Consider the following 18120-nt stretch of genomic DNA (forward strand, 5'->3'; position numbering starts at 1 on the left):
CAAGCCGCACGAAACACACCCAAACCAATGAATGCACTGTGTGTAAACTAGAACAAGAAGGACACACAACTGGCCAATACCACTCATATATGACCACACACACACTCACATTATATATCCTGCTCCTCCTCCTCATTATTATTATTATTATTATTATCTTTATTATCATTACCATTATTAGTATCAATAATAATAATAATAATAATATTTATATAGCACTGAATTTTGTGCAGAGACAAATCAAAGCACTTTTGCACCAGTCATTCACACGCATGCATAACTCTAAAAACTAGAGAAACTGAAAGACAAGGAAGAGGCAGGGAAGGGAGGCTAGATAATCTTGGGAAGAGGTGGATTTTAAGGCCAGACGAAAGAACTGAGTGCGGGGACCTGATGAAGCGAAAGAGGAAGTTCATTCCAATTGCAAGGTCCAGAGAGAGAGAAAGAACGGCAGCCAACAAATGGAATGTTTGAATCTGGGTATGCATAAACAGAGTGGATCCAAAGCCGATCGTAGTGAGCGAGATGGGGTGTAGAGGTGAAGGCAGCCATAGAGATAGGAAGGGGCAGATTTGTGAATACATTTATAACATAAAGTGCTGATCTTGCACTTTATTATGTGTGAGACAGGGAGCCAATGGAGATGTTGCAAAAGATGAGTGATGTGCTCAGATCTCTTCTTTCTGAGAACAAGTCGGGCAGCAGAGTTTTGTATGCGCTGAAGGGACTGAATGGATGAGGCAGGCATACCAGACAATAGAGAGTTACAGTAGTCAAGGTGACAGAGAATGAGAGAAATGACAGTATATTAGTAGTAGTAGTATCATTAATATCATTATTACTATCATTATTATCATGTTATAGTGTGTCAGGTTATGGTTGGGTTGTGGCATCCCCAAGCCACAATACACTACCCCTTGTTTACCACCTCCCCCCTACTCTCCCCCCCCTCCCCACTCCTCCCCCACTTGAGACTGTTGGTCACAACAAGTCCCTCCCTTCTCCACCTCCCCCCCCCCACCCCCTTGCCATTAACAAACTAGGGAGCCAGAGTGAGAGACTGAGGCTCCACTGAGAAAGACATCTGCTGACCAGGAGGGCTGTGTGCTGCTAAGTTAGGATGTGCTGCTTAGTGCTGTTTTAGTTAGAGAAAATAAAACACCTCAATTCATCTTCTAAAAGACCCTGCTTGTGGTACAAGGAGAGAGTGGAGTGTGCACCTGGTCCTCTACCTGCGATCCTACCATTCTACTACCACACCCCTACATCCTCCTACCTTCAATCACTCCACCCCTTTTTACAATTATTATTATTATTATTATCATTATTGTTATCATCATTATTATTATCATCATTAATACTATTATTCTTATTGCTGTTGTCATTACTATCATTATTATCATTATATCATCACCATCATCATCATCATCATCACCATCATCTTACCTGACTTTGGGTTCTTGACCAGCCTCTCAAAAGCCAAGGCAGACTCCAGCATCATGGCCTGCTGACTGTGGATCATCTGCCGGTCGATGGTGTTGTAGAAATGGGCCACCTGACGGACAGTACACACAGGTTGTGCTCAGTGGACACACACACACACACACACACACACACACACACACACACACACACACACACACACATGTACATAACAGGTATCTGTGGGGAGATAAAACTGGAATGTAAACACCCTTGCCAGCCTCCCGGCCATGGATAATCCTTTCCTCCTTCCCACAACATGCACACACACTCATACACACACACACACACACACACACACACATATTCACACACAAACACTCATTCACTTACTTACTCTCTCTCTCTCTATTTCTCTTGAAGGAACTTTGTTTTGTTTTATTATCTGCTTTCACCATCTGTTTATTGTAACGGTTCATTATAAAATGAAAGTATGTTAATGCATTCACCCATGTCATAAGGACCTCATAGCCAATGACATTAAAGTGTTAAAGCGTCAAAGCATCTCCGTTTCTCTCACTCCCTCGAGTAAAAGTTAGATGCGCATGAGCAAGATCAAAGATGGCAGCAGATCTCTGCAGTGGTCTATTCAGGTGCCCAGATACCTGTTTGAGGATGACGCCATGTCGGTAGAACTTGTGTGCGGTGTTGGCCACGTTCTGGATCTTGGAGGGGATGGTAAATCCCAGGGCCCCCAGCTGCCTGACCTCCCTCAGCAGGGTCACCAGGCGCTCGCTGTAGTTCACCTTCATCTTGCCGTCCTTGTGGTTCAGCTCCATCAGACGCCCGTTTGTCTCCAGGCTGTCGACACACAGCCCTCAATTCTCTGATCTGCTGCACGACGGCCACAATGATGTGTATGATAGTCAGTCCTGTCCCATTAAGAGGTATCAGTATACCCCAGAGTCCAATCCTCAGAAGAAGGCAGGGATCCAGGAGCCACCTTGGCACCAGTTGGGTAAAGGGGCAACGATACTGATAAAAATAGTGCCAACACTTGTTTGCAGGAAGTGCACAAAAACAGAACGAGCCGTTCAAGTACACCACATTTGCGCAAAAACTGAACAAGCTGTTATAGAATACCCTTTGAGAAGACCGCACTCCATAAATAATCTAATCCACAGCTGGCCAAGTTGAAACCGCAGTCCGCCGTCTCCGAATCCTTTGAAATTAGCGGATCCATGGACCATCCTGATGCCTGCACTATGACCACCAGACCAGCAAAGGAGGCAACTGTTGTCCTGACTATCTGGGCTAGAATTTGTTAATTGTGGAGAGTGTCTTGCCCAAGTCATATCCCCACTCTCTCGGCCAAGAAGGCTTTAGGAGAGTCAGTGTTGGGATTATCCCCAAAGGCTAACTATCCCCCAAAGCTGCAGCACCAAGTGACAGCGCAGTCCTGCCGCCCAGTTTCAGAGTCATAACCCTTGACAAAAAACTAAGCTGTGAATGAATTTTCACTGCAGTGAAGAAAGCATTGATCATACAGCTGTCACTTTGCTACTGGTCCAATTGTAAACTGATGTCAATCTCTGATATAAGCTGAGTATAAAGTCTCACAAGAACATGGTAGAAAACGAAAGTAATGCTGCTGTTAATCTTCTTCTTCTACTGCGTTCACTCGTATGCACATGAGTGGGCCTTTACGTGTATGACCGTTTTTACCCCGCCATGTAGGCAGTCATACTCCATTTTCGGGGGTGTGCATGCTGGGTATGTTCTTGTTTCCATAACCCACCGAATGCTGACATGGATTACAGGATCTTTAACGTGCGCATTTGATCTTCTGCTTGCATATACACACGAAGGGGGTTCAGGCACTAGCAGGTCTGCACATCTGTTGACCTGGGAGATCGTAAAAATCTCCACCCTTTACCCACCAGGCGCCGTCACTGTGATTCGAACCCGGGACCCTCAGATTGAAAGTCCAACACTTTAACCATTCGGCTATTGTGCCCGTCGCTCCTGTTAATCAACCAAAGTGATTCTGGTCATCCTGATATGGACTACATATTACCACGGACAGCGACAGGTATGTGGCATGGTTGTGTTAGAAGCAGACTTAGAGAAAAAAAAAGAACACAATATTTTTGCTTCAAGGCTACTTTGCGGTTTCATTTACTGGCACCCATCCCCCACCCCAAATGAATGCCTCATGCTGTATTATTGTTTACAGTGTGTTTGTATGTTGTAATATTGTATAATAGTATTTGTGGGTGCAGGTGTGGGTGTGGCAATAAGTGTTTGTGAAAAGAACAACATGATAACGGAGGAAAATAACATAATTGCACATGGCTGTTCTGTCCAATACGTTTGCAAATATTTCAGTATCATTTCCACCTATAACATACAGAGAACTGAACTTTCTTCTTTTTTTCAAAATATTTTGAGTATTTTCTAAAAATCTTGGTTATCTTTGGTTATCTTCCCATGATTGGGAGTTATCTCGTCCTGTTAATACTTAATGTACCATAATTATACTATCATTTCATTCTCCTTCAATATACAAATACTCATATGTTTTGGAACATTATCTTATTTTTTGTCATTTTATTCATGAGGTTGGTGATTTTGGGGGGAAAAATTACTAACAGCTCTGGGAGTTAAAGGGTTTATGAAACAAGAGTTTAAATGTAATTATTTTGTACAGGAAATGGTTTTGCCTGGACCAGTTTCACTGTGGATTATTGGCTGAACATCTTGGGGAGAAATCATGAAAAGACTGGCTTTCAAAATCCCTTGCACGATCAGTTTATATTTAAAAAAAAACAAAAACAACCCAACTTTCCCAACAAATTGTCAGCCACCCCCCCCCACCCCCCACCCCCTGGTTTATCCCCCAACTACACCAACAGTCCCCTTCTTCCCTCCCTGTCAGTCTGTCATGTTCCATCTACACTTGTCTTCAAAAGACTGAAATCATAAATATCTAATGACAGATCTAAGTTTTACGAATCATTGAATTATCTGCACTGAAAGACAAACGATGTATTCTCAATGTCCTTCTCTCCGTGTCTGTTTCTCTTTCTGTATCCCATGCCCCTCCCCTCTCCCTCTCTCTTGCCCCAGTCTCCCTTTCTCTCTCTCTCTCTCTCCATCACTATCTCTCCTTTCTTTCCTTGCTTTTTTTCTTTCCCTCTCTCAATCATGCATATGTGCACCATGTCTTTGTGGAGAGTATTGTATTTCTCTGCAATGTAATTTGTTCTTTGTTGTTGTTGTTTTGGCTGTCTCATGTGTATGTATTTACTTTCTTCCTCCTTTCTCCCCCCCCCCCCCCCCCCCCCCCCCCCTTGCCTTCCTTGGACAAATTCATAGATTTTTTTCTCTTATGAGGGTAGGATGAAAACAGGCCGATACGAAAGTGCTTGTTCTTTTTCCCTCGATAAAAAAAAAGTTTGGATTTGGATTTGGATTTCAGTCACCTGAGGGGCTGTTTGTGGTCTTCGATGAGTGACTGGATTTCCCGGCTCCACTCATCAAACTGCTCACGCCGGTAGTTCTGCAGCTCCTCTTTCAGGTCGGCGGCATCTCTCTGGAACTTCTCAAACCCTGACAGGTCTCCAAGCAGCGCCTCAGCTATCACCATCGTCTCCTCGATCTGACAGGGCAGAGGTCATCACCACTGTTCATATTACACTGAGATAATGGTTTACATTACACAATCCAAGATAATGATTAAAAAACAATATCCAAGATAATGGTTTACATTACACAATCCAAGATGATGGTCAAAAACAGTATCCAAAGTAACGGTTTACATTACACAATCCAAGATGATGATTAAAAACAGTATGCAAAGTAATGGTTTACATTACACAGTCCAAGATGATGATTAAAAACAGTATGCAAAGTAACGGTTTACATTACACAGTCCAAGATGATGATTAAAAACAGTATCCAAGGTAATGGTTTACATTACACAATCCAAGATGATGATTAAAAACAGTATGCAAAGTAATGGTTTACATTACACAGTCCAAGATGATGATTAAAAACAGTATCCAAGGTAATGGTTTATATTACACAATCCAAGATGATGATTAAAAACAATATCCAAGATAATGGTTTACAATACACAATCCAAGATGATGATTAAAAACAGTATCCACGGTAACAGTTTACATCACACAACCCAAGATGATGATTAAAAACAGTATCTAAGGTAACGGTTTATATTATACAATCCAAGATGAGGATTAAAAACAGTATCCATGGTAACAATTTACATTACACAATTGGATGTACATAACACTCTCCACAATAATGGTTTACAAAAACAGAATCCAATGTAATGGTTTATATAACACTATCAAACGTAACAGTTTATTAATACTGTCGAAGACTATGGTTTACAAAACAGTATCCAGTCCAACAGTTTCCATAAAACTATCCAAAATAATGGTTTACAAAGCAGTATCCAATGTAACAGTTTACATAACTCTGTCAAAAGGAATGATTTACAAAGCAGTAGATCTAGACTATAGCTCACGGCATGTTTTCCCAGATAATGGATATAACTAACACTATCCATGACAATGGTCTTTAAAACATTCTCCAAGATAATGGCTTACAAAACACTGTCGAAGATAATGACTAATATAACGCTTTCCAACTCACTACCCAAGAAACGGATATATGCTGAACACTTTTCATGATAGTGGTTTATAAAACACTGTCCAAGATAATGGTTTTCAAAACACTGTCCAATACAAGTTTACAACAACAAAAGAACAGTATACAAATTAACAGTGAACAAAACCAGTATCCACTTCCCGATGTGGCCCAACGACAAGACACGCCCACCACTGACCTTGGCCTCCAGCTGCCTGACGTAGACAATGTTGTTGACCACCTCGGGCAAGTTCTTTCCCTTGGGCACACCCTTGCCCCCACGATGCCCCGTGCGTTGTGAGAAATCCTCGCTGATCTGACGGATGTGCACTGTCAGCTGACCCAGCAGTGTCTCCCTGTCATCACAAAGCTTTGGTCGTCAACACTGTGTGATAGTCATGTCCGTCATGTCAGCAGTGTCTCCCTGTCATCACAAAACTTTGGTCGTCAACACTGTGTGATAGTCATGTCAGCAGTGTCTCCCTGTCATCACAAAGCTTTGGTCGTCAACACTGTGTGATAGTCATGTCAGCAGTGTCTCCCTGTCATCACAAAACTTTGGTCGTCAACACTGTGTGATAGTCATGTCAGTCATGTCAGCAGTGTCTCCCTGTCGTCACAAAGCTTTGGTCGTCAACACTGTGTGATAGTCATGTCAGCAGTGTCTCCCTGTCGTCACAAAACTTTGGTCGTCAACACTGTGTGATAGTCATGTCAGTCATGTCAGCAGTGTCTCCCTGTCATCACAAAACTTTGGTCATCAACACTGTGTGATAGTCATGTCAGTCATGTCAGCAGTGTCTCCCTGTCACAAAACTTTGGTCGTCAACACTGTGTGATAGTCATGTCAGTCATGTCAGCAGTGTCTCCCTGTCGTCACAAAGCTTTGGTCGTCAACACTGTGTGATAGTCATGTCAGTCATGTCAGCAGTGTCTCCCTGTCGTCACAAAACTTTGGTCGTCAACACTGTGTGATAGTCATGTCCGTCATGTCAGCAGTGTCTCCCTGTCGTCACAAAGCTTTGGTCGTCAACACTGTGTGATAGTCATGTCAGCAGTGCCTCCCTGTCGTCACAAAACTTTGGTCATCAATACTGTGTGATAGTCATGTCAGTCATGTCAGCAGTGTCTCCCTGTCATCACAAAACTTTGGTCATCAACACTGTGTGATAGTCATGTCAGTCATGTCAGCAGTGTCTCCCTGTCACAAAACTTTGGTCGTCAACACTGTGTGATAGTCATGTCAGTCATGTCAGCAGTGTCTCCCTGTCGTCACAAAACTTTGGTCATCAATACTGTGTGATAGTCATGTCAGCAGTGCCTCCCTGTCGTCACAAAACTTTGGTCATCAATACTGTGTGATAGTCATGTCAGCAGTGTCTCCCTGTCATCACAAAACTTTGGTCATCAATACTGTGTGATAGTCATGTCAGCAGTGTCTCCCTGTTGTCACAAAGCTTTGGTCGTCAACACTGTGTGATAGTCATGTCAGCAGTGTCTCCCTGTCGTTTGGCACAAAGCTTTGGTCGTCAACACTGTGTGATAGTCATGTCAGTCATGTCAGCAGTGTCTCCCTGTCGTCACAAAGCTTTGGTCGTCAACACTGTGTAATGGTCAGTCTTGTCTCACTATGACCATCAGAACAACAGAGGAAGCAACTGCTGTCCCAACTATCTGGGTTAGAATTTGATTACAGTGGAGAGCATCTTGCCCACGTTACATCCCCATTCTCTCGGCCAAGAGGGTATTAGAACAGCTGATGTTGGGAATGTCCCCAAAGGCCAACCAGCCCCCAAGGCGGCAGCACTGACATACAGTGCAGTCTTGCATCCTAGTTTGAGTCACAGTCCCTCACCAAAGAATAAGCTGCTTAGTAAATGAATTCACATTTCAGTGGAGAAACCACTGGTCATTCAGACCTCACTCTGCTGTTGGCCCAACTACATATAAGCTTGTGTCGATTTCAGTACTGTACAGCAGGGTCAAAGGAACAGGAGGAAAAAAATGGAAGAGAAATAATGTTATGCAAAATAATGATCTTGCAGACTGATGCCCACACTTCCAGTACAGGGAGCTTGTGCCTTTTACAAAAAAGGTTATACATACATGAATATGACGTACCTTACACAAACAAGTGTGTGCACACATAAACACGCAAAACAAAACACACACACACACACACACACACACACACACACACACACACAGAGTAACACAGCCTGCAGAAGTTCAAGAATAATATTAGTCAATAATATGTTGGGCAGAATGGAAGAGGTGTATTTTGAGAGGCTTTTTAACGGGAACTGGGAGAATCCATGTGATGGGCTGAAAAGGACACTTTGTTCCATACTACTGGGCCAAGAGATAGGAGAAAAATAGTACTGACAATGGAGAAAATAAGCAGGCGGGGGGAGGAGGGAAGGGGGGAGGGGGGTGGCATTCCTGCAACAAACAGCAAAGCGACAACAGGCACAGACAGAGGGACAAAAACAACAGACCCAAACAGACAGAAGAGGCAGCAGACACAGGTCAGAGAAACAACCTACCTTTCTGACACCATCTGCTTGCTGATGGCCGGCCTCTTGATCAGCTCTTTGTATCTCTGGAACTCCCTCAGCAGCTGGGGAATTAACCAGTTAAACAGACTGATACTTAAGGTAAACAGAAAAAAAAAAGTATATTGAAGAGAAAATAAAAGCAGACAGCAGAGGGGGGACCTTCATTGCTGCCCTCCATGCAAAAAGGGCACAACAGGCAGTAAGTAAACTGGTACAAGACAGGGACAGACAGACAGACAGACAGAAAGACAGCCAGAGTGAAAAGTTGAAAAATACAGACACCCTCCCTCACCCCGCCCCCCCCCCCCCTAAAAAGAAAAGAAAAGAAAAAAATAGAAAGACATACAGAGGGGTGGACTGACAGAAAAAAGCACTCAAAGAAACAAAGGAAACAGGTAAACAAGCAATCAACATGAAGCCCTTCAGTAAGGTAATAGAAATGTGAACAGAAATTCAGAACACCCCCCCCCCCTTTCCCCCTCACACACACACTAACTCTTTCTCTGTGCCTCTCTGTCGAGAACACACACACACACACACACTCACTCACTCACAAACACATACCCACTCTCTCACACAAACACACAAATTCACACCCAAACACACACACACACAGACACCCAAACACACACACACACACACATAAACATACACACCCATACCCCCCATACCTCCACCTCCCCCTGCCTTACCTCCCCTTCCCTTTCCCCCAACACACACACACACACACACACACACACCTGTTGGGGGTTCCCATCCAGCATGTGGAACTGTGACTTGAGCTTCCCAGCAATCTTCTGCTGGGAGGGCTCCATGGCTCTCTCGTACTGGGCCACGGCGGCAGCCCACAGGGGCTGGGTGTAGGGGTTGTACTGCAGGGGGTTCAGACCCAGGAAGGGGGTGAAGGCATCACCTGCCCCCAGCTCCTTCTGCTCCGCAGACGTCAGCAGACGCAGCAGTTGTTCGTGCACTGTGCGTAGCGACAGAATCTGAAACAGGGAGCGTGTGTGGCGTGTGTCAAGAAAACTTTTTCTTTCGATTCTTTCTCATACCCACATGGTGTTCTTACATAAATTTTGCACTTTGAACATATTGAGTTAGACGAGTATGCTCTATCAGCGCCGCATGAGAGAGAGAGGGGCAGGGGATGGGGGTTGGGGGTGGGGGGCGGGGCTGAGTAGAGGGCCAGTTTGTTGAGAGATGGAGGAGGGGATAAGAAAAGGGATTGGGCTATTTCAATTTGGTATTATTCATCATGTCTAATCTCTTTAATGCGTGTAAATATTTTTTTAGGTTATACATGCAGCTGACAGACACTATTCTGTGTTTTATGTACAATTAAAGTTGTATCTGGTATCTTGTATGCATTGTTAAATGCGCTTAGAGCCACAGGTAAGTGTTATATTAATGCACATTAGTAGTAGTTATAGTAGTAGTAGCAGCAGTTGTCATCATCATCATTTCTTTTAATGATTATTATCATCATCACTAGTAGTAGTAGTAGTAGTAGTAGTAGTAGTATCATTATTATTATTTCATGCTGCTGACATACAAAATATGACATAAAACACATGGTGTCAATGCTCTGCTCTAGTACACTGCATATCACTTACCATGCTCTTAATCAAAGTCTGGAATTTTGTCCAATTCACTTTTGTTGATGACGCAGCAACAGGAATTTTTGTCTGTAAATGTACACTTTCCTTGGCAACATACTTTTTATTAATTTTCTCTTTATTTCTATCAGTTTTCTGACTGGAAAACTATGCAACAAGTTATGTAACAGTCATTTGGGTGTTTTGTTGTTGTATTTTGGGAGTTGGGGGTGGGGGGCAGAGGGTTCGTGACCAATATAAAAAAAAAGTTTCCATGCCAATCATAGAAACGAACAATTATAAAAAAAAAAAGCTTCCAAGTCTACCTCTTCCAGTCTCTCCGAGAGCTTCTTCAGCGTCTCAGGAAAGAACTTGTCTCCTTTCCAGGGGTGGGGTGCAAAGCGTTTCCAGAACTGCAAGGTGAGGGTTTCACACACGGTGGACCACCTCTCACATATGGTCACTCCCATCCTCAGCGCCTCCCGCACGCTGCTGAAGCTCCCGTGCCACAGATCCTCGTTGGCCAGCTTGCGCTGCACGTAGCGGCCGAATGACCCAGCTGCACAGACAGACAACAGTCCAACTGACATTGACGCTGCTGCTTATCTTGTCCAGCCCACCCCACAGGGCCACACCAGGACTGCCCAATTATGTAAAACAAAAACAGAAATCCAACCGCGTTAAACACATACACAAAAAAAAAGCAAAACAACACAGTTCATGATTTAACCATTAAGCTCCCAAAAGCAAATACGACTAGGCTGTGCTCAGGATGTCAGCCCTTCCATTTCATTTATCATCTCCAGACGACAGATGTGGTGACCGAAAAGTAAGAGCACTAGATTTTTACCTGAGTTTCCTTAGTTCAGTCTCTGGTTTCAGCACACTTACTGGTTTACGAGTTATGATTTTTCCAACGATATGTGCAGACCTGCCAGTGACTGAACCCTCTTCATGTGCACATGCATGCTACAGATCAAATACACAGTTTAAAAATCCTGTAATCCATATCAGAGTTTGATGGGTTACTGGAACAAGGACATACCCAGCATGCACACCCCTGAAAATAGAGTATGGTTGCCTACATGGTGGAGGAAAAAACAGTCAAACATGTAAAAGCCCACTTGTGCATAGGTACAAGAGTGAACATGGAAGTTGCAGCTTATGAATGCAAAAGAAGAATCATCATCCCCAGATTAAATGATAGATAAAAATAGAAAATCAACAACAGAGAATTAAAAAAACATCAAAAGGCCATGCAGACATATAACACTGCAGAATTGGCAGTAAGTGCTCATCCCAGTATTAACTATAACACAGCCTAATCACCAGAGCAAAACAGTACAGATATTACATCACAGACTGCAGAAAAGAGACATCACAGATATTACATCACAGACTGCAGAAAAGAGACATCACAGATATTACATCACAGACTGCAGAAAAGAGACATCACAGATATTACAACACAGACTGCAGAAAAGAGACATCACAGATATTACATCACAGACTGAAGAAAAGAGACATCACAGATATTATATCACAGACTGCAGAAAAGGGACATCACAGATATTATATCACAGACTGCAGAAAAGGGACATCACAGATATTATATCACAGACTGCAGAAAAGAGACATCACAGATATTATATCACAGACTGCAGAAAAGGGACATCACAGATATTACATCACAGACTGCAGAAAAGAGACATCATAGATATTACATCACAGACTGCAGAAAAGAGACATCATAGATATTACATCACAGACTGCAGAAAAGAGACATCATAGATATTACATCACAGACTGCAGAAAAGAGACATCACAGATATTACAACACAGACTGCAGAAAAGAGACATCACAGTTACATCACAGACTGCAGAAAAGAGACATCATAGATATTACATCACAGACTGCAGAAAAGAGACATCACAGATATTACAACACAGACTGCAGAAAAGAGACATCACAGATATTACAACACAGACTGCAGAAAAGAGACATCACAGATATTACATCACAGACTGCAGAAAAGAGACATCACAGATACTACATCACAGACTGCAGAAAAGAGACATCACAGATATTACATCACAGACTGCAGAAAAGAGACATCACAGATACTACATCACAGACTGCAGAAAAGAGACATCACAGATATTACATCACAGACTGAAGAAATGATAAAGAGGTCAAGGTGAATGGAACTGACCAATGACATCCAGGAGGTGCCTCATCCGGGCCTCAGGGTAAGGGGGGTCACTCTGTTTCCACAGGTCATCCAGAGTATCCTGGGTCAGCTCCAGCAGTTCCATGGCATCCCCCAGAGCCAAGGAATCCAAGCCTCCATAGTCCTGAGGAAATTGCCAAGGGCTGTTGGTGCTGTACACTGTTGTGTCTGTTCCATGTCTTACTGTCTCCATTGCTTGCATTCATAACTGCATTTGCAAGACTGATCAGCTGTTCTGCTTCTGGATATTTAGTCAATCCCATAACATCCCACACTCAGTCATCCAGTCAGCATCCATTCTTAAATGATGTCTTCTTACCTGAATGCATAACAACATAGGACACAGCATAAATCACAGATTGCTACAGCAGTGGTGTTACGTCTTGAAAAACAAATTGCTTTGGAGGGCAACAAATACAGGATGGAATACAGTTCTTTCATGTCTTAGAAGAAATTATAACTATGACATATTTCACCCTGCGAAAAATTTTTTTCCTTATCAACATTTTCTAGAGTATTTCAGAGCACAACAGATAGTTATACATCACTTCATTTGCATGCGTCTGTGTAAAATATGCATACAATAAACAAGATACGGTGATGTAGATAAACAATCTGTGTTGTCACAAACTGAGGTCAGCCTGAAAGGAGCCTTGACAGTCAGTACCTTGGAGATGGGCTTGAAGAGGTCAACATAGCACTCTGCAGCTTCCTTCAGCTCTGCGCGTGCCTGCAGACCGTGAGATGTCCATCCAGTACTGGAATTCATCCACTGGTGTCAGGATTCCTGCCACATCAACGCACAGCATTCTTTTATCTTGAACTAGTTGAAGTTTTCTGTATGACCTCTTTGATTTTTCCCCAAATAAAATGCACACTATTATTCCACAGACATACTACTCATTCAGATGTAGTGTTCTTCAATCTCTAACGCATTACATGAATTCTCTGGGGGGGGGGGGGGGGGGGGGGGGGTTCTCCAAAAAATAATAGTGTAAACGGACATTCAACATTTTGGTTCATGAAACTCATATGTGATTTTTGCCTCCCCAATTAACAGGTGTTTTCCTTCAATGTCAATCAACCTCCATATGCGGGCTAATGTGCACAAACTGAGACAGAGAAAGAGGGAGTGAAAGACAGACAGAGACACACAACACATACCATACTTTCCCAAATTCACAACTTTTATTTTAATCTGTTTCAACATGGATGAATAAAACTTGCATAAAACTTGCATTTAGTTCTTTTCACATCTCCAGATTACAATTGCTTACACTCAGTGTTGTGTTCGCACAATGAAAGATGCAGCATGTGCTTTGAGAAATTGCTGAATTCCATTCATAACTTCTTCTTCCTCTTCTCCATCAACTCTGTGAAGAATCACTGCAGCGCCAGATTCCTCCATGTCTGTCTGTTGTGTGCCAAAGCGTGGGTGGGTCTCTACAAATGGTTTCACACAGTAACATTCTGACCAAATTTCACACCATAAAGCATCAAGGGTGGGGTGGGGAGGGAATATATATAAGCTTTCAGTTCCAGCTCACCTCCAATGTTTTCGTCCCCGTCTCCTGATCGACCTTTGAAGTTGGGGTCCTTTTTACGGATGGCGCTGCTCAGGCCTGCCTCCAGCTCACTCAGCAGGTTCTGCAGCTTGGGGTCGATTCCTTTACTCCACTTGTTGTCCTCCAGCAGCAGTGGAGCATACACCTGTGGGGAACACGCAGCCGTCAGTCAGGTTCACAGTGAAGATGGGATGGGGACAGGGAGTTTCAGTTTCAGTTTCTCAAGGAGGCATCACTGCATTTGGACAAATCCATATATACTACATTATATCTGCTAGGCAGATGCCTAACCAGCAGCATAACCCAACACACTAGTCAAGACTTGAGTGCATGCATATATATTTGTGTATGTATGTGACTGGATTTCTTCTACAGAATTTTGCCAGAGGAAAACAATTCTGCTGCCATGGGTTGTTGTTTCCTTCAGTACACCAAGTGCGTGCTGCAAAGGGACCAAGGTGAATTATCTCATCCAAAAGACTAGCATCTAGACAACCAGTCAAGGTCTGGTGGAGAGGGCTTTGGGGGGCTTCCCGGTCAGGCTGGTATCATATGACATGTAGTTATGAGGTACTGAAATGTTGGGAAGGAGTGAAAATATTCTTGCACTAACATGTATTTGGTTTGATAAGAATTGAACTGATCTGTAATAGTAATTATGTGTGTGTGTGTGTGTGTGTGTGTGTGTGTGTGTGTGTGTGTGTGTGAGGAAGAGAGAGAAAGTGTGTGTATGTGAAAGAGAGAGACAGTGTGCAAGTGTTTGGGTTTGTGTGTGTGTGTGTGTGTGTGTGTGTGTGTGTGTGTGTGTGTGTTATAAGTGTAAGGGTTGGGGGGGGAGAGAGAGGAGGGGAGGGGCGTGTTTGTGTGCGTGTGTGTGTGTATGTGTGTGTGTGTGTTTGTGTGTGCACTGACTCACGTGACAAACAATTGTGAGAATTAACAATTTAACCATTTGAATGTATTCAATGTGCTTTACCTTCTGAACAGCATGGTAGAGAGTGTTGAGAGGGGAGTCGACCATGGAGGAAACGATGATGTTGGACATGGTGTTGTCAGGGGTGATCACATCAGGTCGGATCTTGAAGAAGACAATCACCCTCTCCTTGTTGTCTCCAGGTTCAATCTATTATCATGAGAGAAAATAAATAAATAATGAAAAATACAAAATAACACTTTAACTGTACATCCACCTGTGTGCTTACCATCCACTTAAACTGGGTACTTATTCACACACAAACACACACACACACACACACATACACACACATCTATATAAATATAAATATAGATATAGATATGATGCTATCCAGCTATCTAGAAAGAAAAAAGGAAAATCTGCGACATAAGCATACAAGCATAGTGACTGATTGCCGCACATGTTATGATGAGAACCGTACCCTGTTTTGAAACTCCACAATCCTCCTTCCACTTCTCTCATCCACTTTTCCCGCCAAAATGGAGATGTTTCCATCGTCAAGGAAGGAGTTGAGGGATGGGGTGTTGAACAGATTGGTAATGGCCTGATCGTTGATGGCGATGCCAAAGTAATTGGCAACAGTCACCAGGATGAAATCCTTTCTGGAGTCACCAGGCATGATGACTCTGATGAAGCTTTTCCTTCTGTAGTGTAGTAAATGATCGGTCTGCTATATTTCTCTTGGCTTCTCTGGAAGAAGAAACTAAGAATTAACGTTTTTATTATCATTTTTTCTTATCAATCAATTTCTGCAGCATTATCTTCCCCTCTACTAGCCCATGAGTAGTGGTCTAGATGTTGGTCTGTTGAATAAGACAACATACTGAGATCCCATGTGTCGCATGCTCTTGGTGCACAAAAAGGAACCCCTGGCAATAAAAGGGTTATTCCTGGCAAATTCTATTGAAAATATCAATTTGATCAGAAAATGAATACAGAAAGAGAAAAAAAAAAAGGTGGGACTACATTATAGCAACATGCTCTTCCCTGGGAAAGAAGCCTGAATTTCACACAGATAAATCTGTTGTGACGAAAAAAAGAGTAATACAATAGAATTATCCTTCTTTTTGCACTACCAGTAGCATCTTACAACATTTCTGTGGGTCATAGTGATGACCTGGTAGTGTATTAAAGGTAAACATAGCTTTGGTTTTTTTGTTTGTTTGTTTGTTTGTTTCTCAGCAAACAGATAATATCTCTTTTGCTATTGTTGTTGTTTGTTTGTTTATTTTATCAGCAACATCACATTTCTTAACTGACTTTTCTTTTCAGCTCTGTGTGTGTGTGTGTGTGTGTGTGTGTGTGTGTGTGTGTGTGTGTGTGTGTGTGTGTGTGAGTGAGTGAGTGAGTGTGTGTGTGTGTGTGTGTGTGTGTGTGTGTGTGTGTGTGTGTGTGTGTGTGTGTGTGTGTGTGTGTTTATCTGATACAGAACTGAGATCTTAAGTTTAACAGCTACAGCTGGAACTGAGTTGTACAAACCAGTAATGCTCACTCATTACTTGAAAATTAATGGTTCATTATGACTACAAAGCTTAACTAAGTTAACATTATGCATTACATGGTATCACAATCACAATGCAGTCCTTGTCAGTGTTATTTCTGCCATATCTAAAATGACTATCATGCCACAAGCAAGTCTCCTTTGTTTTTTCTTGTTGTTGTTTTTTCTTTCACAAATACAGTCAGTGGTTGCTGAAAGCCAAGAGCACAAATGAAGGCAAAGAACCTAATTCAATTAATGAACTTTTCATCAAATTTTAAGCTCCATGTAAGGGATGGGGGTTGGGAGGGAGGGGATTTAAACCCTCCAAAAACTGCAGATGTAAAGGGATCCATTGATCAAGTTCCTTCTCTATGGGGGAGAGCCTCTGAATGTGAATCAATAAAACTGTGCCATCAATTTTTATGATTATATAATGTTGCAAGCATGCTTATCAGGATTCTGAAATAAAATGATTGGATTAGTGGAAACAAAGGAGAAAATGGGAGAGATGAGAACTTAAGTTTTCACATATCGTCTTGCAACCATAGTGATCCATGGGGACAAGTTTCAGTTTCAATTTCTCAAGGAGGCATCAATGAGTTCGCACAAATCCATATTTGCTACAAGCAGCATATCCCAATGCATTTTGTCTGGCCTTGAGTGCATGCTTATATATTTATATACTTATCTGTGTGGATTTCTTCCACAGAATTTTGCAGAGGACAAGACTCTCATTGCCATGGGTTCTTTTTCAGTGCGCCAAGTGTGTGCTGCACATGGGACCTCCGTTTATTGTCTCATCTGAAAGACTAGATGCTCAGTTTGATTTTCCAGTCAAACTTGGGAGAAAAGGTGTGAGTGGGATTCGAAACCACACCCTCATGGACACAGTATATTAGCAGCTGAGCATCTTAACCGCTCTGCCACCTTCCTCCCTGGGGACAAGCCCCAAACAGCACAGCCCTAACCTTGCTGAGCATCTTAACCATTCTGCCACCTTCCTCCCTGGGGACAAGCCCCAACAGCACAGCCCTAACCTTCACGGTTAAGTTTGTCTTTAGTTTCATCACCTGAAGTGAAAATTAACTGGATGTATATCATGGGATCAAGTGAGAGGAGGTGATACTGTCCAGCTATTGTAACTACAAAACAAACTTATGTCAACAGTAAATGGAGACTGAAATGTCAACGCCACACAGGCCTACACTGAACAGAATAAAAAGAACCTAATTACTTCCATCAGTCAGATTTTTAAACCTTGAACCTTGCTTCATTCTGTTCTATAATATCAATGTAGAGTGAAGGTAAATGCGGGTAATTAAAAAAAAACAACCCAACTAAATGTACACTGTACAATTGCATCGTCGCCAGCCACGGCGTCTGTGACAACCGGTTTACGAACACAATAAAATCACATGTACACCAATTTTTTTTTACAAACACCAAACGGGAAAATCAATGCTAGCTTGCTTTCTTCTGCTGAGCACATTTTGGAACACGCTAACCATTAATCAAACATGTACACAGTTAACTTACTAGTAAATATCGCAAAACATTCCGCTTCGAAAACAGACCCAACAACGCATGCAGGAATGCCAGTAACAACATGAAAATAG

The 18120-nt window shown here is 42.5% G+C and overlaps 1 protein-coding gene across 1 annotated transcript in view; it reads right to left on the bottom strand.

Annotated features, from left to right (window-relative positions):
• Window positions 1–18110, bottom strand: part of LOC143298483 (cytoplasmic dynein 2 heavy chain 1-like) — a 129981-nt gene extending 111871 nt beyond the window's left edge. The window contains 14 exon segments of the mRNA XM_076611294.1: window positions 1447–1555; window positions 2088–2283; window positions 4908–5083; window positions 6296–6452; window positions 8643–8716; window positions 9395–9643; window positions 10576–10808; window positions 12463–12604; window positions 13148–13195; window positions 13197–13267; window positions 14028–14190; window positions 15022–15168; window positions 15443–15711; window positions 18041–18110. Of these exon segments, the coding sequence (XP_076467409.1) occupies window positions 1447–1555; window positions 2088–2283; window positions 4908–5083; window positions 6296–6452; window positions 8643–8716; window positions 9395–9643; window positions 10576–10808; window positions 12463–12604; window positions 13148–13195; window positions 13197–13267; window positions 14028–14190; window positions 15022–15168; window positions 15443–15640 (1963 nt within the window). The 5' untranslated portion in view covers window positions 15641–15711; window positions 18041–18110.
• Window positions 18111–18120: the final 10 nt, after the last annotated feature.

Source organism: Babylonia areolata, chromosome 24 (assembly GCF_041734735.1).
Source record: "Babylonia areolata isolate BAREFJ2019XMU chromosome 24, ASM4173473v1, whole genome shotgun sequence".
Lineage (NCBI taxonomy): Eukaryota > Metazoa > Mollusca > Gastropoda > Neogastropoda > Buccinidae > Babylonia > Babylonia areolata.